The sequence below is a fragment of the Mugil cephalus genome, chromosome 3, assembly GCF_022458985.1.
Source record: "Mugil cephalus isolate CIBA_MC_2020 chromosome 3, CIBA_Mcephalus_1.1, whole genome shotgun sequence".
Classification (NCBI taxonomy): Eukaryota; Metazoa; Chordata; class Actinopteri; order Mugiliformes; family Mugilidae; genus Mugil; species Mugil cephalus.
The window spans coordinates 5834281-5862008 of record NC_061772.1 but is presented as its reverse complement, the minus strand read 5'-3'; the positions used below and the strand labels follow the sequence as shown (position 1 = coordinate 5862008).

Below are 27728 nucleotides of genomic sequence, written 5' to 3'. Positions count from 1 at the left end.
ATCCTACTTCCCTAGAGAAACAAAATATATTGTTTTCAAGTAAATTTTTGATTCAGCGTAACTTGTATGACCTCTTGAGGAACCTTACTGTTATTCTCTCCAGTCCGCCCGGAGATAATTTTGCGTTGCACCATCCGTGTGTTTGTTTCCTGTCGGAAGCATGAAGTAGTTCCCACCAGACAACGGACTGGGGTTCTCAGATCTGGTATTTTTTTTTTAGACATTTAAACTTCAAGTGGATTTTTCTTCTCATTCAAGATGTCTCGGGGCTCCATTGAGATCCCTCTGCGGGACACAGATGAGGTAAAAGTCGTCTAATACGCGAACACCATTCATTGTTGACGTTTGACCAAGTGAATCTCGCTGTGCTGCTAGCCGTGGATGCTAACTCCAGCTAGCATTAATAAACGAGGAGTAGGGATAGTGTTGAAGTTTGAAACGAAGCGAAGTAAAAACTTCACCACCCTCTGTTTAGACGTGCTCTCGGCCCTAATGTGATAAACGTAGGTCGTTTATTGTGATGTTTTCTGTCACTGCGGCTCTCAGTGAGGCGGTCCACGATAAAACTTCACACAAGTCTTATTCTCTCAATTTGAAAACTCACCACGGGCTTTAACCCACCACAGTTAAAGTTAAACCTTTAACTTTTTGCTGCATCGTTGTTTTTGAAGGCAGACTTAGGACAGACTTAATACGCAGGCTACATGTTGCATTGCTATTGAGGGAAAGTGCTCTACACATAAAGCTGTTTCAAATATTGAGTCTGCTCATGCTGATATTCACAAGGAGGTCAGAATATTAGAAACACATCTCAATGACCATAATATAATATCCAACCCAATGTTTATTGATTCACTGAGGATATGGTATTTATTGAGGGTATTCTTCAGTTGTTGCAGCTGTCATATTTGCCATTTGTTATTATTTTATTTATTATTATTATTATAATTTTTACAATGAATCCTCTTTAAAACAATGTCTGCCAGAATCTTTTTTTTTTGTTGTTGTTGAATCATTGATTAAATCTGTGATGCATTAATAATTTTGTCTATGAATTATCAAACAAAGTATGACATTGTGACATATGTATATTGTGTAAAATTTGTGATGGGCCATACATTTAGATGATCCAACAATATATATATGTAATATCACCCGACTGTATTTCTAGTACTCTTAACTGATAGATGCATCATGATTTGAATGGACTGTATCGTGCAGGTTATCGAGCTCGACTTTGACCAGCTGCCAGAGGGAGACGAGGTCATCAGTATCTTGAAGCAGGAACACACGCAGCTGCATATTTGGATTGCTTTGGCGGTGAGTCAACATGCTAATCCTGGTCTTCAGTTATCGATCAGTCTCTTTCTAAGGTTGGTAGGATTGTTTAATGTAAAGTCAACTGTTGACTTGAACGCAGCCCAGATATCTAACCTGATTAAAGTAACACAGACTGAAATTCAGCCCATTTGTGACAGTTTGTACTCTGTGTGTTTCAGCTGGAGTACTACAAACAGGGCAAAACAGAAGATTTTGTCAAGTTGTTAGAGGCGGCACGTATCGATGGAAACCTCGACTACAGAGACCATGAAAAGGACCAGATGACCTGTCTGGACACATTGGCAGCTTACTATGTCCAGCAAGCACGTAAAGAGAAAAACAAAGATGCCAAGAAAGAGCTCATCACGCAGGCCACCCTGCTCTATACTATGGCAGACAAGATCATCATGTATGATCAGGTAGGTCGAATTTCTGTCAGTGCAGGTGATGACGTGATGCTCCAGTGTGTTTTTGCATTCTGAGTGAATGTAACCTGTGGCTGTCTCAATCAGAACCATTTGTTGGGAAGAGCCTGTTTCTGCCTCCTGGAAGGAGACAAGATGGATCAAGCTGATGCTCAGTTCCACTTTGTCCTCAACCAGTCCACCAATAACATCCCTGCTCTGCTTGGCAAGTTGATTATTAAAGAACCCAGGATCTTGATCTTGACTGAGATGATAGGTTGACTGAAATAGTAACCTCATTGTCGTTTAACAGGTAAGGCATGCATCTCTTTCAATAAAAAGGATTACAGAGGAGCACTGGCATACTACAAAAAGGCTCTGCGTACAAACCCAGGCTGCCCAGGTAAACACTCAGTAATTACCTACATTACTACTACTACTGTACTACTGATCCTGTTGCTACTACAACTAAAACCTGGTTAGGCTAGGTCAGTATAAATGTGTTAATTGTTTTAAGGTTATAAAGGTTGTGCTTAGGATGTTCACCAAAATGTTTCTCAAGTTATATGTAATTTATGAACAGCAAATTTGAAGGTAAATCCCAGTCAAGTCATTTTTTTTAAGTTACTAGAATTAGATTAGCAGTTCTAAGTGTATTTTCATGTTCCATTGATGCCAGCAATGATGCTTACACATAGATATTTGTGATATGTAAATATTAACTAGACCGATGACAGCTGGGATACACTCCAGCAACCCCTGCGACCCTAGTGAGCATAAGCAATAGAAGAAGATGAGAAATATTAACTATTACAGGGCTGCATTTATCGTTGTTGCTGTATGGAGGGTCGTTCCAGATTATTCTTCATCCGTCCTGTGCTTTTGTTGTCATGTCTCTGTCTAGCTGAGGTAAGGCTGGGGATGGGCCACTGTTTTGTCAAACTCAACAAGCTGGAGAAGGCTCGCTTGGCCTTCGGCCGAGCCTTAGAGCTTAATTCCAAGTGTGTGGGAGCTCTTGTTGGTTTGGCGGTTTTAGAGCTCAACAACAAGGAGGCAGATTCTATTAAGAACGGAGTGCAGCTCCTGTCACGGGCCTACACCATCGACCCCAGCAACCCCATGGTGCTCAACCACCTCGCCAACCACTTCTTCTTTAAAAAGGTAACCACATGTTCTCTGTCCTTAGAAATACTGTCACAAACTTACATCTATGCAGTTTTGTAACTGTTTTCATGTGTGTTGTCTTTTTAGGACTACAGCAAAGTCCAGCATCTTGCCCTGCATGCTTTTCACAACACAGAAGTTGAAGCCATGCAGGCTGAGAGCTGCTATCAGCTAGCTCGCTCCTTTCATGTGCAGGTGAGATCCTAACCGACCATATGCCTGGTTATTAATATGCTTATTAATTATTTAGTGTCTATTTATGTCCGTGACGCCTCTGTTCTTTCTTTTCTTCAGGAGGACTATGACCAAGCGTTTCAGTATTACTATCAGGCCACCCAGTTTGCCTCGTCCACCTTTGTGCTGCCCTTCTTTGGCCTGGGACAGATGTATGTGTATCGAAGAGACAAGGAAAACGCAGCACAGTGCTTTGAGAAGGTTCTGAAGGCCTACCCCAACAATTATGAAACTATGAAAATCCTGGGTTCTCTGTACGCAACATCTGACGATCAGGAAAAGAGAGACATCGCAAAAGTACGTCGCTTGTTCATCCTCATTATCAATTATCACCTGACTCAAAGAAATGTTGTTAAATTTGTATATTTGTTGCTTTTTGGTGTCCTAGGGTCATTTGAAGAAAGTAACAGAGCAGTACCCAGATGATGTGGAGGCTTGGATTGAGCTGGCTCAGATACTGGAGCAGACTGACATCCAAGGAGCTCTGTCTGCATACGGCACAGCCACCCGCATCCTGCAGGAGAAGGTGCAGGCCGACGTTCCCCCTGAGATCCTCAACAACCTGGGAGCTCTGCACTTCAGGCTTGGCAACCTGGGAGAAGCCAAGGTAGTTAACCGTGTACAGTCATAATTTAGTTTGGTGTCCTAGTGTAGACACATAAACTTTGGAGTCCATCCACAAATAAACTGATAATATTTAATACCACTACAAATGGTTTTGTCACTGTGGTATTTAAAGATGGTGAAGCATGCAGAACTCTAAATCTAGGATAAACAGTACTTCTATTTTAAGGCTGAGGACCTGTCTTCTCCTCTACAGAAATATTTCCTAGCATCTCTGGACCGAGCCAAAGCTGAAGGAGAACATGACGAGCATTACTACAATGCCATTTCTGTCACCACCTCCTATAACCTGGCCCGTCTGTACGAGGCTATGTGTGAATTCCACGAAGCTGAGAAACTCTACAAAAACATCCTCAGAGAGCATCCTAACTATGTGGACTGTAAGCACGCAGCATTATTCAGTAAAACAGTGTAGGAATATAAATGAAATGTTCCGCCTCCTCTGAGAGACTTTTCCATTTTTTCTGCCTACAGGTTATTTGCGTCTTGGAGCAATGGCTCGTGACAAAGGAAACTTCTATGAGGCCTCTGACTGGTTCAAAGAAGCCCTGCAGATTAATCAGGTACACACTGCTTGAGTGTGACACTGAAAAATACATTCTGATGTGAAGCACACCTGGACGTTGTGTGATGTCCGTTCTGTTTGGTGCAGGATCACCCGGATGCCTGGTCCCTGATAGGAAATCTTCACTTGGCCAAGCAGGAGTGGGGACCAGGTCAGAAGAAGTTTGAGCGTATTCTGAAGCAGCCGTCCACGCAGAACGACACCTACTCCATGCTGGCTCTGGGTAACGTGTGGCTGCAGACTCTGCACCAGCCCACCAGAGACAGGGAAAAGGTGACATGTTTTATTTTTAATATTTCTTTAATCGACTGACTCAGAGAAATGACAGATCAGTTGAGAATTTTTACGAATGTGGCTGAATAAATAATATAATTGCAAAAAAAATTGCAGTTCATCGAGTGACCACTTGAGGCTGGCTTCAAAGAGGAGTAAATACGCATAGACCCCATGTTAAAAAGCCCAACTAAGCCCAACCCAGCATTATTAGCATATTTCGTTTATTTTTTATTAAGGTTTAAAATTCAGCATAATTAAGGGCATTCCCACTTTCTAGTCTGAGCTAACAGGTAGTAGAGAGTTGGGTGGGCGGGTCTCAACATCCAGGCTGCTTTAGCTCCGCCCCAACATGACCTACATGTCCATATTGGTAGTATCCCAATGTGGACGGAGTAAAACTCATCCAAATGGCAACTGTAGGCTCTGCCCATTTTGGTTCAGAATCCAATGAGTGACGTCACGATGGGTTTGTCCATAGAATATACAGCCAATGGTTCAACTAGTGAATACATGAGCACCTGATTGTGACTGATGGATCTAGTGTCTCAGCTTTTAATATCTGATAAAATTAGTTATATATAGCATAACATAGATATTTTTTCCCACTGACGTTACACAGATACAGGCACTCAGCACACATTGAAAGATCAGGAAGTAGAGTCAGCTTCTCGTACACACCTATTATGATACTCAGTCCCATGTGACGATCAGTCACCTGCTGCGATGAATCAGATATTGACACGCATTATAATTACCAGGGGATTGCTTTTGTTTGTTAACTCCTTTAATATTTAATCCTGCACTATTATAGTTTTTGTTAGAAGAGGTGTGTTCTATTTTAGCCAGTGTGGAGTGTCTCTTTGATATAATCCTGTGGGAAACCCTGAGTTTGTCTTGTGTCTTGTGTGTGTGCGTGAAGAGAAATAACAAATTTATCAAATCAATTCATATCTCTACAGGAAAAAAGACACCAGGATCGAGCCCTGGCGATATACAAACAAGTCCTGAGAAATGATGCCAAGAACCTCTACGCTGCCAATGGCATCGGTCCGTTCAGCTTCCACTCATTCTGTCCGTTGCACTTTATGTGTATGTCGGACTAAACATAGAATTTTTCTGTCTAGGTGCCGTTCTTGCCCACAAGGGCTACTTCAGAGAGGCACGTGACGTGTTTGCGCAGGTTAGGGAGGCCACAGCAGACATCAGCGATGTGTGGCTAAACCTGGCTCACATCTATGTGGAGCAGAAGCAGTACATCAGTGCTGTGCAGATGGTAAGGGCTGCGCTTGCGATAAACACTACAAACGATTTAGTTTTTCCCCTGTATATTTGAGTGTTTTTTTTTTCCTGCCACAACAGTATGAAAACTGCCTGAAGAAATTTTACAAATACCAGAACACAGAGGTGCTGCTGTACCTCGCAAGAGCACTCTTCAAATGTGGGAAACTCCAAGAGTGCAAGCAGATGCTGCTGAAGGTAGACACATGTAGACAAACGGAAGGCTTTTCATGTCATTCTATAATATGGTGGGATTAAAACCTATTCCTGGTGTGTGCACATCAAGGCCCGTCACGTGGCTCCCAGCGACACAGTGCTGATGTTCAATGTGGCCCTGGTGCTTCAGAGACTGGCCACTCTGGTGCTGAAAGATGAGAAGAGCAACTTGAAGGCTGTGCTCAGTGCTGTCAAAGAGCTTGAACTGGCTCACAGGTACCGATCTGATCCGATCTGTTCCTCTGGCTGTCCTCTACCTAGTCCTGTACCTTCATCTCACACCCCTCCTCCTCCTCTTCTTCTCTAGGTACTTCAGCTACCTCAGTAAGGCTGGAGACAAGATGAGGTTTGACCTCGCTCTCGCTGCGTCTGAGGCCAGGTCAGTCTGGATTTATTCTTTTCACAGTTTAATTCATGCTGAAGGGTTTTTTTTGACTTTAAACAACAGTTGAAAACATGCAAACTGTATCTACACCTTCTAATTGAAGCTTAAAGAGTAACTTCTTCCCTGCTGCTCTCTAACCTAATCTCATACTAAGGGACGTCATAATCTCCATTTCACGTAGTTCATTTAGTAATGTGTTGTGATATAACTGTGGGTATTGTTGTGCCGTGGGAATGCAGGCAGTGCTCTGACCTGCTGAGTCAGGCTCAGTACCACGTGGCAAGAGCCCGAAAGCAGGACGAGGAGGAGAAAGAGCTTCGTGCCAAACAGGAACAGGAGAGAGACCTGCTGCGCCAACAGATGTTAAAAGAACAGGTAGCTAGGGTCTTCACATTAAAGGCTTTGCTGATAACTTGCCATGACTGCCTTGTATTTCTGAATTTATGTGCTTCCCATTCACTGCTTTGCCTGCCCCCCTTCAAATGTCGTTTAGGAAGAAAAGCGGAGCAGAGAGGCAGAGGAGCAGAAGAAGCTCCTGGAGCAGAGAGCTTTGTACGTGGAGAAGACCAAGAACCTGCTCACCTTCGCAGAGGGGTCAAAGGAAATCGCCAAAGAAAAGAAAAAGTCCGGAGGTGGCGGTGGAGGACGTGTGAGTGTTGGCTCTGCGGCAGGCTCTAAAATCACTTGAAGTGTAGAGTTGCAGTGTTGATGACGTGCTTCTTTTGTGTCCCTAAGCGTAAGAAAGGAGGTGACATGGATGAGTTTGTTAATGACGACTCTGATGAGGACCTTCCGCTGAAGAAGAAGAAGAAGAGAAAGGGCGGCAGTGGCAGCGAACAGGAGGACGGTGAAGATGGAGAGAGGAAGAAAAAGAAGAGGAAGAAGTGAGTGCTGCTGTATATGACAAGTGTAGTCGACCGCAGAGCAGCAGGGGATTTAGACATTAAGAGGAAACTTTGTTTTGTGTTTAAGAATCATTAAAGGAGGAGATGACGACAGTGATGATGAGGAAGGAGCATCACATCCCAAGAAGCAGCGCAAGTCCAAAGAAGGACGCAAAAAGATTGAAAAGGTCCTTTCTGGTCTTTCTTTTCTCTGAACCTCTATTGGGATTCATGTTCTTGTAAAACATGTGTTCAGGTCCACTTTCTACAATTTGAATGTCTGTCTCATTTTAGCCGCAGCCTGAGCGTCTTCCACCATCTCTCAAAGGAAAGATCAAGTCGAAGGCCATCATCTCCTCTTCTGAGTCCTCTTCAGATGAGGACGGACTGAAAATAGCCGAAGACAGGTAAAAGCTTAAAATGAGATGTCACACAGGTTAGAAAGCGAATGAGCAGAATGTACATGAGTGCGCTCTCTTCGTCCCACACAGACATCAGAGAGACAGCGGTTCGGGATCTGACGACGACGACGACGACGGCGGCGGCGGCCACAGGAAGCGCATCGCGTCCGAAAGTGACTCCGATGGCGGGAGGAACCGCTCGGGCAGCGAGGCGGGCAGCCCTCGGCGCTCTGCGGGCTCTGAGGACGAGTCTGGTAGCGACCGTCCGGTGAAAAAGAGGAGGGTGCAACGGCAGTCCGACTCAGAGCAGTCAGACAACGAGAGCAAGAGGAGTCGATCTGGATCGGACGAGGAGTCGAGGGCCGGTTCGCCCGCCCCAGCATCAGACCGAGGATCAGACAGAGGATCTGAAGCGGGATCTGACAACGAGGGCTCTCCACGCCGCTCGGACAACGGTTCAGAACAGGAGGCATCCAACAACGAGGACGACAGCGATTGAATCTTAAAATCGCTCTCACAGACTCAAGTGATGCTGAGTGGTGCTCAGCATCTACATTTTTATTTTCTGTTAAAAGCCAGGATTTTTGTCCATATAATCGGCCTAGAAAACTTTTTTGTAGGGGGTACGGCATTATGATGTATTGCTCACGTCTTATAGTAAATGTATTTTCACAAACGCTGTGCTTTGTTAAAGGTGTTTTACGTTAGATGAAATGGTTTGAATGAAAAAGGTGGGAAAAAAAAAGAAAAGTCTCATGGTGAGATAAAACCCCGACCCAAAATGGAAGATAAAATGTCTAATAAAAAAACAGAACAAAAAAATTGTGTATATATTATGCTCTGTTATTACCTTAACTTAGACCCAACAGAACATACAGCACCATCAACTTCATGACATAAATTACAAATAAGGTTATTGATGCATTCCCAAGATATTTGGCACTTTAACAGAAATAAGCTGCAATTTCAAATCTAAATCCAGTAAACTGCATTCGCCATGAATATGCAGATGATACCACCACACAACCTTCCAAAACAGCCCTGACCCGTCTAGGCTTGGACCAACTACTGTGCTGTGGTATCTGTCACCAAAGTATTAGCAGCAGATCCTTTAAGTCCTGTAAGTGGCCAGGTGGGGCTTCCGTAGATCCGACTTGTTTTTCTAGCACATCCCGTGGAAGCTTGATGGGACGGAGTTCTGGGGAGTCAACACCTCAAACTCGATGTGCACCTTCAGCCAATTCTGAATCATTTTTGCTTTTTTTGGCAGGGAGCGTTATCCTGCCTAAAGAGGCCACAACCGTCAGGGAATACTGTTTCCATAAAAGGGTGTACATGGTCTGCCACAATGCTTAGGTAGAGGGTATGTGTCAAAATAACATCCACATGGATGGCAGGGCCCAAAATTTTCCCAGCAGTGACGCACACCCGGTGATTCATCGGAGCCCGCCACTTTCTTCCACTGCTCCGGGGTCCAGTCTGATGCTCTCATGTCTGTTGTTCTGACATTTTGACAGGGAACAGCATGGACACCCTGACTGGTCTGTGGCTATGCAGTCCTTTACCCCCACGTTCAGCAACAGGCCTTGACCGCCCATGGCCCCGTCACCAATGCTTCTAACACATCACTTCACTTGCTGACAATGTACCAGATGCAAAGAAATAGAGATTATCTGTTATTCACTTAACCTGTCAGTAACCATGCTGCGCCTGATCAGGGTATACGCACAGACATGGAGTTTATTACCTGCATTCAATCAATCTACTGTTTGTTGTTCAGTTTCATAAGTCTGTGCACTGGAAAGCAGCGTCGCAGCAACTCCTGTTAACATTTACTCCATTGAGCTGTTGTCGATTCCTTGAAACCCAACTGATGAGGACGCAGTGAGTCCCAGATTCTCGTCTGTTCAGGTGCTTTTTAAATGAAGACATGATGGTGTCTTCAGTTGGTGGATACCCTGAGACCATACGAAGATGATTTGGAGCAGTGCAGCGTTTTGCAGGTGTCCTTGACAATGGCCCTGTCCATGTTCTTCAACTTGTCTGGGTTCATGTTAAGACCTCCGCACTCAACTTCATCCCGGATCTTAGTGAACAGCCGCTGGTGGCTGACCCGTGAAATGAGCTTCTCTGCAACACTGCTCACAAATGTTTTTTTCCTTTGCTCTTGGATCTTGTTTGTTCTCGAAGGGAAAGGTGGACACTGAATCAGTGTTGGAGGCACAGGGACGTCCACGGGGGGGACTCTGTAACGTCTGGCTCTGGTCTGGCTCGGGTCTGTCTCATCACTTTGAAGAAGAAGTTTATTTCGAATATGAAGACAGAAAATATATAATATAAAATAAGACAAAACATTTAAGCATATGGTGTATAATACATATTCAAAAAGGATGGGAAGAAGTATAACTTATAAACACCCACGCCTTCTCCTAGTCTAAATATGTCTAGACACGATGCCTGACACTTATAGATAAATAGAATTTGTTTCATAAGTTGAATTTAATAAAGATAAATCCAATTTACATATTTGCATAATACAATAATATTCAATGTATATTTGAATACACACACATGTAACAACACACATACAAATATACATGTATATACATACACACATACATACACACATATACTCATAATATATACGTGATACAAACATACACATTCACATACTGTATGTACAGTACATACACCGGTACACATACAAAAACATACGGACAAAAAACGAAGAAGAGCCATTATCTTTATTATTACCTGTGTATTCAGTTTACAATTACAAAATAGCACAAACCGAATGTGAAATGATTCTGTGAGCTATTTATACCGCTCCGGGATGCTCAGGTACCACAGGACTATGATGTCAGACTGTGACTGGGACTCACTAATGTGTCAACATCAATGAGGGCTGAGAGGACTTTGCTACGTTCTATCCTGAGATTTACCTATCTACAGTGTCTATTAAATAAATAAATAAATACTTTTTATTTTTGGCCATCAGTCTTTGCTGCCTTGAAGCTTCCCCCCAACTTGATGCTCCCACCACTTTGCTGATTTTCAGAAATCTGAATCAGAAACACTATATAAAATACTAAAAACATGGTGTACAGGTCACAACTTAGAAAATGTGGCAGTTCTTTCATTTCAGTCCTCCCTAGGGTCAGCCTACTTGTCACTGGTGGTGCTGCGCTGCCTTAGACCAGAGAGCGAAGGTCTGTGAAAACACGGCTGATACTGATGATGATGATGATCATGATGATGATGATGCTATCTGGGGTAAGAAATCTACACTTACTTGCCACTTAATTAGGTACACCAGTTCAATTGCTTGCTAACACAAATAGCTAATCAGCCAATCACATGGCTGTAATTCACTGCATTTAGTCATGTAGAGGTGATTAAACAACTTGTTGAAACCGAGCATCAGAATGGGGCAGAAAGAGGATTTAAGTGACTGAACGTGGTATGGTTGTTGGTGCCAGGTCTGCCAGGTCTGAATATTTTAGAAACTGCTGATCTACTTGGATTTTCACACACAACCATCTCTAGGGTTTACAGAGGATGGTCTGAAAAGAGAAAATATCCAGTGAGCAGCAGTTGTGTGGATGAAAATGCCTTGTTGATGTGAGAAGTCAGAGCAGAATGGGCAGACTGGTTGGAGATGATAGAAAGGCAACAGTAACACAAATAACCACTCATTACCACCAAGGAATGCAGAATACCATCTCTGAACGCACAACACCTCCAACCATGAAGAAGATGGGCTACAACAGCAGAAGACCACACCAGGGGCCACTCCTGTCATCTTAGAACAGGAAACTGAGAACAGTTCACAATAGATGATTGGAAAAACGTTGTCTGGTCTGATGAGTCTCGATTTCAGCTGTGACATTCAGATGTCAGGGTCAGAATTTGGTGTAAACAACATGAAAGCATGGATCCATCCTGCCTTGTATCAACGGCTGGTGGTGGTGGTGTAATGGTGTGGGGGATATTTTGTTCTTTCTGCCACAGCCTACCTGAGTATTGTTGCTGACCATGTCTATCCCTTTATGACCACAGTGCACCATCTTCTGACGGCTACTTCCAGCAGGATAATGCACCATGTCACAAAGCTCATATCATCTCAAACTGGTTTCTTGAACATGACAATGAGTTCACTGTACTCCAAAGGCCTCCACAATCACCAGATCTCAATCCAATAGAGAACCTTTGGGATGTGGTGTAACGGGAGGTTCAAATCATAGATGTGCGTGATGTCATCATGTCAATACAGACCAAAATGTGAGGAATGTTTCCAACACCTTGTTGAAAGCACGCCACAGAGAATTAAGGCGGTTCTGAAGGCAAAAGGGAGTCCGACGTTTTACTAGCAAGTTGTACCTAATAAAGTGGCCAGTGATTGCAAACCAACACACTATGATCAGTGGGCAAACATGCATAGTACTGAGGGAGCAGATTGAGTGATTACTCCCTGACCATAGACCTCATTCACTTCAGTTCATACACATCAGAGCTACAAACTTGTAGACAGAAATATAAGGCTCAAGCAAATAGAAGGAACCCTTGCTAGATCTAGAGCCTACCACTTCCTTATTTCCCTATGTATCCACCATACCTAAAGACAAGGTTTCGATAAAAATCTAAAATTTGAAAATGTTACCCAACCCCAATATTCAAAATTTTAGTTTTGGCTTCAACGAGCACGAAACAGGACCAAAAGATGGAACAGTTAAACTTTATTCAAGCTTGAGCTGTAGTTGTACACGCAACTTCTTGCACTTAACATTACGGTGACACTCCAAAAGTGTTAAGTGTACACACACGCACACACACTACATTCTCTGTAATTTTATGAAGATAAAAAGAGACCATTTAAGAACCTGACAAATATGGCAAACAGATGTAAAATTTCCACAAGTGGTGAACAACTGTAGCACAGGAAACTAAGCTTTGGCTGTCCCAATGTCAAAACTGAGACATTCAAGTATAGTCCGAGATACATTAGAGGTATATCCATATGAACTGATAAATTAAAGAGGCCACACAAGATCCATTCCTAACAGCACAAAAAGTTTCATACATTTAATAAAAAAAAAAAGAAAAAAAAAGGGAAAAAAGCACTGATTCATTAAAGTAGGTGTGGGTAGCTGAAATTATATTGTGCAAGTAAAATAGGCCACTACTGTTAACATACATAATCAAACCCAGATTAAAAAACGGTTTATATTCAAGCAGAAGAAACCCATTATAAATGACGGCCAACAACTGCAACTCAGGATTGTTTTAACAAGGAAAGTGTGTTACTATTGCAACGACTCGTGACGTTCAGCAAAGTGCATCTAAAAACTGTTTAACTGCAGATTAAAACAAGGAAAGTCTCTGTGACACGTCAGAGCTTTTTCTCTTTTGTAAACCGTTTTTACGTTAATAGTTACGGCAGCACTTGGTGACTCCATCCAGATGTAAAGGTGATAAAATGGGCCAAGTTCAGGTGCATTCTTGCAAAAATACTGCCTACTGTTAAAGAAAATACAAGGTTGATTGAAATGTATAAAACATCTGCTGTAGGACATCAAATAGGATAGAAAATTAGAAAAGCATAAATACAACAGGATGGTGGTGATGCTGGCTTGATCTGGTAAAACGTTTCATAGTGGACAAAAGTGTAACAGTGGTTACAAGAGAGGGGAAAGAAACCGAAGAAAATGCGAATGCAAAAAAACAAAACTCAAAAAAAAAAAAAAAAAAAAAAAAAATAATTCACTCTGCATCCCGATCATGGCTTTGGCCCGTTTTAGTAATCTTCTTCCTCAGACTCTTCTTCCTCTGCAGTTTCTAGCCATGTCAGCCACTGGTTCACCTGCAACACAAACACAAAACCTCCATTTATTTATGATCCAAAGAGCTGCAGGTTGAAGCAGTTTTACATTTACAGTTCTATACATTATTAAGGATTGATGATCTATATGAGGACTGATGTGGGTTGTTAGTGGAAGCAATTTTAACAAAATGAATAAAATTACCTGAAACAATGCTTTTCCTTTCCCTGGATACTCTTGGGTGACATCTTCTTTCCATGAAAGGAAGGCCTCTTCTTCAATTATCTCCATGTCATAAAGGTTCACAAAGTAGCGCAGGAGCATGCCTTAAAATAGAAGTAAAAATTACACTTCCGTACCAAGAGAATCTAGGTTCTCTTTGAGAAATATGAGCATTAAACTACCATGTTGAACTCAATGCGAGCACTCACCTTTGGGGAAAGCCTTGGTATTGCAGTGCACCTGCAGGGCATACAGTGCACTGACTTGCAGGTCGATGTGATCATGTAGGAACTTTTGCATTACTGGCTTGAAAGACAGCAGCAGCTGCTTCTCCTCATCCAGCTGTTCCTTACTTGGTGCTGCCAACTGCTCTTCGTCGTCATCAGGGTTGATCTCATAAGCGATGTACTGCAAGAAGCTGACACAAGATCGACATGGTTCGAGTCGTGCCATTTAACCCATTGCATATGTAATGGATAAAATATCTAGTAACAACAATAAATATAATTGGAAACTTGTTGTACCTGGTTATAAGAATGTTGACAAAGCCCCTGTCAGTGTGGAGTTTAGGAGAGATGTTGTCTTTGATCCACTTGTAGATGGACTGGGGAGAGGGATCTACTTTGATCTGCTTCAGCAGCTCCTTCTCCAGTTTCATGAGTGGGAACAAAAAGCTGAGACCTTTCCCCTCCAGAATCTCCAGCATCCTGTCTTTGTTCTGGTCAATTTCTGCAAGAGTAGAAATTACTCATCAGTGACAGCCAATGAATGAAACCTTAATAGTATAACAAAACCAACTCAATACAAAATACACCAGGTATAAACTCATGGTCACGGGGTTGGACATACCAGGTAGCATCTTCTGCATGTTGACCTTGCTCTGCTGGAACAAGTCAGTCAGCCAATCGCGGTCCTTCAGTTTGACCATCTGCTGCAGGCAGAGCAGGAACAGTGGGAAGTGAGCACCATTCTCCAGCTGATGGGCAAAGTCAGAAATGCTGACCAGGTCAGCAATGATTGCCCGTGCTGCAAACTGTGCCAGGTACGACTTCACCAGTGGGATTTCTTCCTCAATCTTGGGACACTGGTCCAGAACACTCAGAAAAGCCTATAAGGTAAAACGACATGTGCATTTAAGAAATGAACAGGAACTTGACATTAAAATGGCAAGACCTGCACCAAACATTTTTATCTTCGTTAGGACACTTACCTGCATTAAGTTTTCCCCAGAGGCAAGGCCTTCTGTGCAGAGTGCATGGATTAGGGTGCTTGCATGCTCCTTGTCTTCATCTGAACGGTCAAGTGAAAAGACCATCATCTTATTCAGCATCTCAGACAAAAAATGCTTGGGAGCCTTCATCTCCTTTGCAGCATTCAATGCCTCGTCGATATTTTTGCTATTCAGGTAGTCAGTCACTAAAGTCTCCTTATGAGGAGGAAAACAACAAAAAAACAGATTATCAGATTTGATATTCCGGACATACAACATACTATGCAGGAAGAAAGTCAAGTGTGAATCTTGAAGAACTTACTGTCATTTTGCGCAACTCTTCCTTTGTAGGAGGAGCTTTTTTATTGGACTTGGCAGGTTTTTCCTGAATGGGAGGAGGATTGGTTTTGAGGCCCAGCTGTGGAGTCAAAGAAAGCAAAATTAAGTATTTCATTGGACCTGCAACATCAAAAGCACTATTTGTTTTAAAATCTGAAAAAACGGTTACCTGTCCTATCGGGGAACCCATCTGAGGCATCATAGTCATCTGTGGCTGCAGCTTTGGCACCTGGTTCTTATTCAGGATGAAGGACTGTGCTGGCCTCAGACTGATCTGGAAGTTTATTACAATGCCACAATGTTTGTCAACCAAAGGTAGTTAACTTAACAGTTCGAAAAAAAAAAAAAAGAATCTAAAGCAAGTGTACCTCGTCAGCATTGACTTTCCCTTTCTTGCCAAAGCGTGGACCCATATCCTTCGACTGCATTTGCACCGAGTGATTCTGCTTATGGGTGAAAACTGGTGAGTTCTGCCCCTTTAAAAACAAACAAAAAAAAGAGAGAAATTTCACGAATGAATGTTATTGCTATATACATGCAGAGATTCAAGAGGATATACATACATCTCCAATACGGTACATACCTGGTTTGGTTTTATAAAAGGTTTGCTTCCCCCTTCATACTGAGGCTGGTGTGAACCATTGCCATTTCCAATATGGCCGTTGAAAAGAGGGTTTGCACGGTGACGACCCATTGTAGGTGAATAATGGTCCTGAATCACCCCTGGACCTGTACCAATGCCACTTCCTACAAAAACAAAACATTTAAAAGTTAAATCCACACTAATTGTTATTGGGAATAGTGTGATAGGGAAAGAAAAGCTGCAACATACCAGGCATTTGTCCAAACATATCAGCCAGCCCACCAAGAGTTTCTCTGTCAAACTTGATCCTTGTTGTCAGGAAGGAAGGGTTGTCCATGAAGAAATCATTCTTCATTGCATCATTTGAGGGTGGTATGAAGACGCCCAAATCCTGCAAAACACAACCGGACACAGTCAGACACTGGACTATTATAGTCATTGTTATAGGACCATTGTAAAAAAGGGACGGGTGACTCATGCCGAAGCATATCAGGCAAACTGACCTTTACTGCCTCCTGACGAACTTGGTTGATCGTCTTGGGTCCATTGTCAACATAAGCTTTGCGAGGCACCCAGTTGTTGTCTCGCAGCTCCACCATGTTCTGAAGCAGGAAACGAATCCTTGCTGGCAGTTCCTTGTTGTTCGTTAAGGATCGCATGCGGCCAAAGTACTGATCCATCAAAGACTGAAAGGGAGAATATATAGGTTACTAATTGAAAGGGACTTTAACACAAGACTTTTGTTTTACTTGCACATTTATTTACACACTCACCTTAGCTTTATCATGATCAAGCTTAGGCCCCACTGTTTTCATTATCTGACAGAGGCATTCCAAATCTTCACCCATATCCTTAAGTTGGACTCTTTTCTTCTTGTCCAAAAGCTTCAAAAGAAAACGAAAACACTTAGTTACATCGACTCTGATTTCTTGCACAATTGTTCCAGGAGAACAAAATAAACTGTATTAAGTTATTCAAATAACTCACTGTTTTGATGCACTTATGGAGGATTGATTCATGGATAAGATTGAGTTTGCCAAGTTCACCAATGAATTTGATGTTGCCCAGCATCTTGATCTTCGCAATAGCACGCTGCTCCTCCTCCTCAGAGGTAAGTGGGGCGTCATGTTTTTCATAGACTAGAGGAGAAGGAAAATTGAAAACAATTCACTCAAAACATGATCAAACTGTGTTTTGTAACTTTTGGCCATTATCAAATGCAATTCACTTACTTTCAACATTCCTGGCACGGTTCTCGAACTCATCTTGAAGCTTAGAAATCAGGAGTCTTCTGAAGGTCTATAAAGCAGGAGTTGTTCAGAATGAAACCAGAAAATACATCAGACTAGTAAAGTGCAAGTTCTATGTCAATATCTTACAGTATTCTGCTTTTGTGATGCTTGACTTTCTGTTGATGGGGGTTCAAAGTTTGGTGCATCCTCTGACAAGCGCAGACATAGCTGAGCGTATAACTGGCTATACTTGGGCTCTTCGAGGGCTTTGTCAACAATCTAACAAAAAATAAACAGAAGATTATCAATTTTTTTTAAAAAAATACATATTTAATTTTTCAATAGTTAGAACGGGAGTTCAAAATATAAATATAGTTCTAAAATACACTCACCAACAAGATGGTTCCTTTTAAGACAAGTTTTGAATCCACACCCACGTTGAGGAGCTCCAGGCATAGTTTGTCAAACTTCTCAGGTGTCAGCTTATTGAGTATGCTAATGAGGAGGAGCAGCAAAGAGATGTTGAACACACTGTAAAGCAGACCTGGGTTGCCATTTAAATAATCTTAATAGAATTAAAATCACAATGAACATACCCTCTCACTTTTCTGAAGGTCCCATCATTTTGCCCTTTCTCGTTGGAGGAGTTGGCATCTCGTCTAGTGCTTCGAGAAGGTACCCATCTCTGAACGCTAGTACCTGGGGGTTTCCCCAGGAACTCGCTGCAATGTACACAAAACATAAAATGTCACAATACAGAAATATTTTCTCAATAAACAGTCTTAGATTATACATCTGGCCAGAATTCTCTTATCTTACAGCAACTGCAGTCACATTGGAAAACATGGAAACAAATTGCCTCTAGTGTTCATAAGCCCACTGGTTAAATCCATATAGCATATCCAATATCCAATAACATATCATGTTAACTCATGCACTGATCAGTGATGTTTGTAGTAAAATGTGAAACTGCTGACATGCCCATCGATTTCAACTTGAATCATACTCTAAGGTAATTTGAATTATAATTAAAATGAAAACATCTTATCTTTACACAATGTCAGAGCTTGAAATCACAATATTGACAGTGGTAACACTGAAAACTAAAATGTGATCCAAGTGCCAATGCACATACTTCAGATCCCAACCTATCAAATTTGACCACGGGCCATTTTCCCATGGGAAATCTCCAAAATGTACCCATGTCAAAGATTATAACACATTTGGGTGCAATGTTTAAGACCAGTGCACTGGCCTATATACTAATGGTGTGATAATTAAGAAAATCACCTGTTGCCGACAGTCTTGGGATAGTGCTGGGGTGCACCCCCACCTCCTCCCCCTACACTGTGATACAAAAATAAAAAAGAAAAAAAAGATATTTAACTTAACATAAAATCGAGCCTAATATATATATATATATATATATATTTTTTATGTGAGCTAGTTGAGAGTGCTTTTTGTGTAAGTGGGTCAAGTGTGATTGGGTAATGGTGAATACCTGAAACGAGAAGGACCCCCTGGTGCAACGACACTCTCCACTTTGGCGGCTTGACAAATAATATTTGAAAAGAATCAAGTTCTGGGAGTGGAGCTGGAAAGAGCGACCTGGAAAAAGAGACGGACATACAGAAGAGAATTAGCCAACAGCTACTGTCTGTACAGAGCAAAGACACATGAACACGATGAGAATTATCAAGAGAATTAGAGTTATAAGGGGATACCATTTGTGTTGGTTTCATTTTCAGCCACAGTTTTTTGAACTTGAGTCAAATCGCTGAGCACATGAACGCCAACACGTGTCCGTACAAGTGGATTAGGAGCGGCGGCAATGCTAATGTACTAGCCTAGCATGGTGATGTTAGCACTCTACGTCCGTGTCGTCGTAGGTTTCCCAAAGGCTTTGTGCTACTGCTCACCTTCAACAATCTCTAAACCCAAACCACACGTTTCAAAGATCCCTCCTCGGCCATAATTCAAAGTTAACATCAAACCGCTCGCCATATAGTGCAGATGTGAGCGTTAACATTAGTTACACGATGCGCAATCCGTGATTGCGACACAAAAATTCGAGTTATCGTTGATACTAATTTGAACAAACTGGGGGCAATTTGAACCAACCTCACGGCACATAACTTGTTATTAATTAAAATGTCGAACATTTGCCCCGCGTATTTGTAAATGACCTATTTTTTTCCACAGATAACCGTCAATGTTGAGATTTAACGTTTATCAAAACTAAGGAAAAACATTTACTCAAACCATTTACTTCAGTGCCGAGTACGTTTCTCGATCTGTCAAGATTTGTGTATTTTCTACTTTAAAAAAAGTAGTATTTGTTGTAAATAAAGAAGGGAAAATCCCATCAGCTGATTTTATGAGGTCTTTGTTCAGACACCGGATGTCCACACAGCGCCATCTTGAGGGCTTTGGTTTGAAGGCCGCCGGTGAGCTAACAGCTAACAGTAAACAACTCTCGGCCCCCGGACCGGCTTTTCCTCGACATTAACTCAGTCCAACGGCGCTTTTTGATGTCAGCGAGGTCCGTCAATGTTAAACGAGAGATAGTAGATACGCATCCTACCACTACACACCGATGTTACTTAATTAACCTAAATCAACTTCCTACCTGGCCTGTCGGTTAGCTGAGCTAGCGATAGCCAGCAAGAAAAGACCGAAACAGCTTACCTTTACAAAAGGAACGTCAGCGTAGTTGTTGTCTTGTCTACCAAGAGACGAAAAAATAAGTCTAAACAGAAATGGGAGGCGCTAAAAGCCGTGTTAAACCCTTCAAGGCCTTGTTATATTGTTAAAATAGCACGAACACGACGGCAGGGATGACTTAGCTGCCAGTTACCGTGAGGGAAGACTGCTGACTGTCCTACTACGTCATGTGGAAGCCGCTTTTTGTATGTGGGCCGCCGCCGCAACGTCATCATCCCACCACCCATCATGCCAACGTCACATTCAGTAAAGTCCGGAACATTTCGCAACCCAGTGCTCATTTAATTCCACTTTCTGCGGATATACAAACTAATAGAAATAGAAATGCGACTTTACAGATTAATGAATTTGACGTTGAGTCTCCTATGTGTTTTTTTTTTTTTTTTTTTTAAAAAAGAGGCTACATAATTCCTCTTTTAATGATTTTTAGCAGACACCATATCCACAAATAAATCAAAATAGTCCAGTTCCTTCAGTCAAGCTGATGTGGACATTTTAAAGGACTACAATTGACTGGAAAACTTAAAACTATGGACTGTAGTTCCTGGGGCCTCATAGACTACAGTCCAAGTTGATCTCACATGGGTTGGACCAGCAATATGGCATAATAGCCTTCCTTTTGTTTTAGTGCAAAGACGTACAAGTGCATTATGGAATTCTAACATTTAATAAACTACCCTTTTACAAAACATTTTGAAAACAATCTGAAATTCTTAAGAAAAGACAGATTTCTGCCATCTGCTGTTTAGTTCAATTGTGTTAGGTCTGCAACTCTTACTAAAAGAGGCAAAAACGCAAGTGGACAAACAATTCTAATTATTAAACAAAAATTGCAGTTAATGTCTCCATGTAATTTTCACACAAATTAATTTCGTAGGCCAGACTGGACCCTCTGGCTGGCCGGCTTTGGCCCATGCGCTGTATGTTTAACAACAAACAAAGATATTTGTTGGTTCACATTCATATAACAGTTGTTAAAGTTGTTGTTTTTTGTGTCATTTCGTTATGAATATATTAAAATGCAAATTTAGTTTTTTTTTTTTTTTTTTTTTTTGGAGGCACACTGGATCAAATTAAGAATTACTGACCAACTTAAACGAGTCTTGTATGTAAACAACACTTTAAAATCTTGCCAGGCATATCCCGTCACATACTCTCATACTTGGATAAACAGGGAAATCATTTTAAAATTGCCACATTTTTGACATATGTCCAACATTAGCTAGTAAACATTTACAATTAAAAGAAGTTTATTTATTTATTAGTTTTTATCAGTTTTTTTTATAGCATGATGAGTCAAAAGTGTAGTGTGTCATAACTTGTGCTTGTGTTGTGATACGTCTAACTTAGAATTGTTTTGTAATGCTTACCTTACATTTCATAATTTGGAGCACCCGAAATAGCCTTAATATGAAATATTAGGTCAAATTTGAATTATTTGATGTTTATTTATTTTAAAGAGAACAATGTCATCTGTGCTGTTGTCTGTACTGTATATCCACTAGTGAATCTACATTGATCTTCCGGCGGAGTGTTTTTTTTTTTTTTTTTTTTTTTATTGTACTCCTCTTCACAACCAAGCACAGGCTGTTGACAAATAAACTGATAGAGGAAAGGTTGGACGTTTGTTGACACAGGAATTGAACCTTCCAGGCTGCCACAGTGATTACAAAGTAGAAGTCAGTTTAGAACTGTACATATCACAACTGAATCTCACTGCATAGATTTGCATGACTTCCTCAGAGATACAAAACGTCCCCATATAGAGTGATTTTGTTGACCTTTCAAAAACGAACAAAAATTTACATAAAATGGTGAGTGGGTAATCATGTGGCACACACCGAATTCATACCATTTGTAGTGATCATCTGACCTTTCCTGTAACACCACCACTATTAGAAGAATAATGCACCCAGTTTTACTTTCTTTTCAAGGGAATTTTTATAAACCTCTCCAGATCTGTTTTCAGATGTCACTGTGGGATCATAAACAGTCTTATTTTATTGGTAGAATAGCGGCTGTAGGGTCTAACCATGTCATAGGAAGTTCTATTGATTGCGCCTGTTATTGAGAATACCAGACCTCCTTATTATTCACACTGACTTGGAAAGATGAGTCACTTCCTCTTCTGCTGGTAAGTGACTACAGTGCGAGACCAGACTGGCAACACCTCTTTGAGCCTCAGGTTACTCTGTGCTACTCATTATGCAAGATAAGGGCAGTTCTAACCTTTGCTGTCATGATGAGGGGCGTAATCCAGATATGGAACAAACATGTTTAGAGTTTTATGTGTGCTTTCAGAATTCTGGAACCCTTTTGAGTAACTTCAAGGCAAACGCCATTTTAAATCCTTTTACACAGTCCAGTTGAAAGAACTGGTGCATTCCATCTAACTTGTTGTGACATGGTTAGACCTGCATATCCAGACTGTCTGGGACACTTTTTTACACACATTGTGTTTTGTTGAAAAATACCTATCTTGTGTCTAGTACAAACTGAGTGCTGATGTGACAAGAACAATGAACGGAGCGATAGTCAAATCGGATATGGGCCTGTGCATAATTAGACCACTGATTTCAAAACGACGTGGCTTGTAAACCTTAACCAGAACACTGTGAGTAAAACAACACAGTGTGTGCTACTTGTCACACATTTAATTTGTGTGAGGGCCAGTAGTTTCCTTCAGTAAAATTTTTTTGAAGCCTATTTAGGTGCAAGTGCCCAGTTAGAGAGAAATTCAAAATAAGTCATGTCAATTCACAGATGAAGCTATGGAAGATTTATTTTATCGTTTTGTCTGTCAGACAAGGGAGTATCTTTCTGTGCCTGCACTTGTTTGCTGCTTCCGTCCTGAGGGGCATCAATCATTCATCAAAAGCAAAATCAACCCAGCTGTCTTGTACTAAACATTCCACTCCAAGTTAATTAAGCCCAGCGTGGCAATAAAGTCAGAAAAGGCTAGTGGAAAAACTGTACCGCTCAGAACTGCTACCAAGTGATTGAACTGATGTCTTTATTTTGATATACAAACAGAAGTCCCGCACAGTTTATGGAATATTGAACTTTACATTTCTTTCATACATATGGGGGTGGTTCACCTTTACATGTTTCCAACACAAATTTCTTTGGAGTAGTGAGTTGATCCAAGTTGCAGTGCCTTGCGCAGATCCAGTATAAGTCTGGTGTCTCAGTAATGGGGAAATTCAGGATTATTCCTAAAATCAGAAAGCCTATGCAAACAATTAAAAATAATGGAAATATATTTCTAATGGACAGCTCCATTTTTATGGCAAGATGTTACTTATCTGTTTCCAATGTCTATTTCCTGCTTGAATTTGAATATCAAAATAATAGTTTGCATTGTTTGCATTGACAAATCGGATATGTCCCAAATGTGTCATCAGAGCCCAAAAATAAATAGTAAAACATCTCAAAATCAAGCTCCATAAAGGACAGCAGGGAGTAGACCAAGACCCAGGGAAAGCAGTAACAGAGGTACCTTATTACTGTGCTTCTTGCCAGAGGGACAACATTATGATCAAAATGTGATAAAACGGCAGAGGGAGAAAAAGCATGAGGAGTCTGGAGTCTGGAGTTTCCAAATAGGCAATAAACCTTTGATGAAGTGAAAATGAACTCTTCAGCTGTAAGACAAAGTGCTCTGTCAAGTGGGAACAAGTCACAGTATCTGTTTTGTCCTTCCAAAGGGAGGCTCTTTCTCTCTTTCTTTACATGCTATATAGACTAAGACTTAAAGTTGGCTGATACCGTGACCCTCACAAAACCCAAATTAGTTTCTGACTACTAGTAATATTTTCCTTGGGTTTTCATACTTAGAGTATTCACAGTGTAAACACAATGTATCATGTAGTTTTGAATTACACTATTTACTTGTGAGAGGCCAAACAGCAATACTAAAAGTAAATTAGGTATTTCATTTTGGCCATCACTAAGGATCACAATGGAAACTGTTGTGAGAAACTCATTAAGCTTCATTGAAGTTGGTGCCCAGGCGAATGCATGACAGTCTATCTCTATTTTTCAAGCCTAAATTTAGAAAGAAAAAAGGGAAGAATGAAAGGGCTGAACAAGTATCTCATGAAAGCTTAAAACTCATTTGGGTTGCACGGCTGAATGCTTGATAAATGGTGAAACCAGTAGATGGTGCTAAAGTGCTTCAGTGCTTCCTGTTTTTTTTCAGTGTTCATACAGAAAGGAGTTATAGCTCCTGGAGCTTAAAGGTTTATTGATGAACAACTGAGTTAAAGTTACAAACAAGAAATTACAAAAATGACACAAAAAAATGAATCAACAAATGCTGTAACGAACTCATTCCAAACAAAAATCACATTGTGTACAGTAATTAGGTTAAACCTCTTATATCTAATCGGTCTCTCTCTTTTTTTTTTTTTTTTACTACTCACTAATATTTTGATGCATGATATTGAGTGCAGCACATTGATTAACAGACACAGAAGCAAGGCGCTGAAAATCTCACGCCTGAACTGAATGTAATTATTGTTTTTGTTAGTCAGACATGTTGACAACTCAAAATGAGAAATTATGCCTAACAGACCCTTTTTCACAGCAGGCATTTTTGACTTGTCACTGTATGAAAAGACAGGGGTATTAATGACGGCTGCATTCCACTTCGGGGAGGTCTGGCTTCTGTGCATGCTTGTCATGCTCACTTAATGGATGTGAGCTGTCATTAATACGCCTGTGACCACACTGTCTGCTGTGAAACAGGTTGGTGTGTTTTAAAGATAAAATGTGCGCCCATGTCAGAAATTAAGATTAATATGCCAAAAGGTGACTTATCGAGATCTTTGTACACAAATAAGCCCTACAACTATTGTTAAAATGTATGCTGTGATATCTGCTGCCACATGGTTAAATAACATAACATACTGTATGATCGTAAGGTCCTCGTGCTGTGACCTTAATTGAATATCACCCTTTTGTTCCCGTGGATGTCTGTGCCTCTACTGTCACAGCCAGAAAAAGATGCAAATAATCTTAAAAAGGATGTAACAGATAATAACATTTGTAGGATTTCATATTCACTTTCAATTTTCAATACATAACATTTAACCCTAAGAGCGGGAAAAGCCGTATTTGTAAAGCTTTAAATAATGTATAAAGTGCAGGATGTGATATCATTTGCACAGCTATACTGTGAACATGCTTACTATACTCATGTTGAATAGTTATTAAAAAGTATTACAAATCTGAGAATGCATACATTGTTATAATGCAGCCAACAATTACAGTTCTGATAATAACATAATCTTTTCTTGTTCCGGCTCAGTTTTATTTCATTGCTTCTGGTTCTGTAAGCCTGTGAAACTGAGAAACATAAAAGAGCATGCACATACGCAAACAGACATGTCTGGGAAATGTCATGAAATGTGCTTGTAACGTTAATATTCCATTTTCTCATCGTCTGTGTTCTTCCCTCTTACTGTTTGAGCATGAGCGCAATCCAGGGGCACGAAAAACACTCCAGGATTATTAGAGCTCTATACCTGCAGTGGTGAATAGGTCAACAAGTTTAGAAACCATCCATTAAAGAATCAGGACAGCAGGGGGAAAAGATCCTCTTTGGAATGCAAATTTAATTGACTGAACTCTCAGCATACAGAACATGAATCACATTAAGAACAACCATAGCTTGGCTGAATTATTCATACATCCTGGCCCCTCGAATCCCCCTCCCTTGACAACCCCACCCTAAAGCAGGTTGTTCAAAAACTTACAGCTCTTCCCTGACTTTCCCCTTCTGTTGCTTCTCTTATTCATCCAGTGTCCAACATCATACATCACATGTGTCACATTTATTACACGATGGTTTTCTTGTTGGTGGCATTTTATTTGTCGATGGAGTGATTCCTACATGGCAGAGATGGTGTGGTGCCACGCTTATCACTGAAAATTAAAAAGCGAGGACTTGGAAACCTGGTCATACTGACTGTGTGTTTAATATTCTGAGCACATACTGCATGAATATGCTGAGGCAGAGCAATGGTGACTGTCCTGCGTGCCAAATTGTGTTGGGCTTGAGGGACTGCCTGAGTCATCAGTGACAAGCCCTGTGTCTGATTCCAGCTCTGCTTACACTCTGGCTGGGCTTTACCTGAGGGTCTGATGCTATTACCATGAGAAGTGCTGGCGAAGAGAGCGCTCCCTGGAGACAAGTTAAAGTGTATTCTCTGTAATAAGCCAAAGTGGGATAGCGACATAGGACTGAATGTTCTATTATTAATTCACAAAAGCTTTATATCATGAAACACGTTAAAAATGATGAGTGATCGATTACATGTTTATTACCAAGATGACAAAACCATTTTTGGAAGGCACTGACATATGGTGGCATCTTATAGATATGGGTCACTGATCAGAAAACTATTTAGTTTCACTTGCTTTTTTTGTCATAATAAATCTTCCACACACCTGCAATATCTTGTGTTAGCACTACTTTTTGTACGTTTTCTTCTCAATTGAGAAAGCTTGAGCTGTGTCTGTGAGGTTGGACTAGTAAATGTAGCTGTACTAGCTCCCTGTATTGCTCACTGTATCGTTATTGGCTGCTACTGAGGTTGGTAAGGACAGGCTGCACTTTGGCTGTTACAATAAAGTGTCACATTACTTTTTAATGGATGTAATACTGACTATGGAATCTGTTTTCCTGAACTCCCAGTGCACTGGTAACACATCTCTACAATGTTTGATATCTGATAGAAGTCTTGGCTCCCTCGGCTCACGGTGATGGGAGCTATGAAAAGTTGAAAGCAACATCAGTTCAGCCACAAATACAGCCAAAGTCCAAGGAATAACCATATCCACAGCACCTGCCTCAGCCAATACATAGCAGCTGAAGCTTGCTCATAGCCAGTATCATGTCGGACTCTGCCTTTTAGGAGGAACAGAAATAACTGTGTCAAAACATCTATTGTCTATTGTCTCTGGACGCACCAACACACCGACTACGTGCACAAACTACTGAAAAAAGCAATATGAGATTGCAAAAAAGGAATTTCAGAAAAATAATTCCACTTACCCTTCAGAGGGCCTGTACAGAGAGCGTGGAAAGACGTGTGTTTTGTCTGTTAATTTGTGACTTAACTGATGTTTGCAGAGTGGGCCCTGAGATTGGTCAGAAAATGATCTGAGTGGGAATGACAGGGAATGGCATGCAACAAAGACCAGAATCAATGAGAGTACACGAACAGCATCTTAAATCCCTTGTGTATCCCATCGCTGACACTCAAACACAGTCAAGTTACGTGTTCAGTATAACAGATTCTTCAGTGAATCTGTGTGAGAGATCTTGAGCACCCAGCACATACTGAGCAGGACGGACACCAGATGTCATATGTGCTCTACCTGTGACCATCACGCCATCCTGCAGCCAGAAGGTACCAGCGCTCATTCCTGAAATAGTCTTGCCTGACTAATCCGGGTGACAAACCACTGTATAAAGCCCTGAAGCATCATTGTGGGACAGACAATTTTCTTAGGCCCAGAAAAATAGAGTAGGTGCTTCAACTCCGCTATAAAAAACAGTCCGTATAATGTGGTCCGCCTTCCATTAAGTCTGTTGCCATCATTCTGTAAGGACAAAGATCTAATGTACCGGGCACCAGAAAAACATCTTCCCTCCACATCCAAACAAGTAATAAAGTCATTTATCAAAATCACCCGGTGGCAGCAGCACTGAAAGCTCAGTGCTACAGTCTGAGACAAAACAAAAAGGCTGCCAGTAGGTGTTCATTAGCTCATCACTAAGAGCTTATTGCTGCTTTCTTTTGAGGGTTCAAGCAACGATACACATGGACATCTAGAATT

General features: G+C 41.2%; 2 protein-coding genes across 2 annotated transcripts; one reads left to right on the top strand and one right to left on the bottom strand.

Annotated features, from left to right (window-relative positions):
* Positions 1-157: 157 nt before the first annotated feature.
* On the top strand, positions 158-8486 carry ctr9 (CTR9 homolog, Paf1/RNA polymerase II complex component). The gene is made up of 23 exons (XM_047581420.1): positions 158-303; positions 1222-1320; positions 1500-1739; positions 1833-1950; positions 2038-2127; positions 2629-2885; positions 2976-3083; positions 3183-3419; positions 3511-3729; positions 3943-4126; positions 4221-4309; positions 4399-4584; positions 5547-5634; positions 5712-5860; positions 5947-6063; positions 6152-6297; positions 6389-6460; positions 6706-6841; positions 6960-7115; positions 7202-7350; positions 7439-7538; positions 7645-7757; positions 7842-8486. The coding sequence occupies exons 1-23, from the start codon at positions 259-261 to the stop codon at positions 8248-8250; spliced, it is 3507 nt and encodes a 1168-aa protein (XP_047437376.1). The 5' UTR covers positions 158-258; the 3' UTR covers positions 8251-8486.
* Positions 8487-12472: 3986 nt separating this feature from the next.
* On the bottom strand, positions 12473-20107 carry eif4g2a (eukaryotic translation initiation factor 4, gamma 2a). Its single transcript, XM_047580724.1, is given in 22 exon segments — positions 12473-13611; positions 13775-13896; positions 14002-14210; positions 14317-14521; positions 14642-14900; positions 15003-15218; positions 15325-15420; positions 15511-15615; positions 15710-15817; positions 15925-16088; positions 16174-16315; positions 16428-16610; positions 16698-16808; positions 16912-17063; positions 17157-17223; positions 17304-17435; positions 17549-17651; positions 17753-17878; positions 18447-18503; positions 18658-18720; positions 18722-18764; positions 20014-20107. Coding segments are annotated over 22 exon segments (2823 nt in total). The 3' UTR covers positions 12473-13545.
* Positions 20108-27728: the final 7621 nt, after the last annotated feature.

Coding starts and splice junctions, on each gene's coding strand:
- ctr9 (XM_047581420.1), top strand. CDS start 259: ATGTCTCGGGGCTCCATTGAGATCCCTCTGCGGGACACAGATGAG. Junction 3,084..3,182: donor CTCGCTCCTTTCATGTGCAG/GTGAGATCCTAA, acceptor TCTTTTCTTCAG/GAGGACTATGACCAAGCGTT. Junction 4,310..4,398: donor AAGCCCTGCAGATTAATCAG/GTACACACTGCT, acceptor TGTTTGGTGCAG/GATCACCCGGATGCCTGGTC.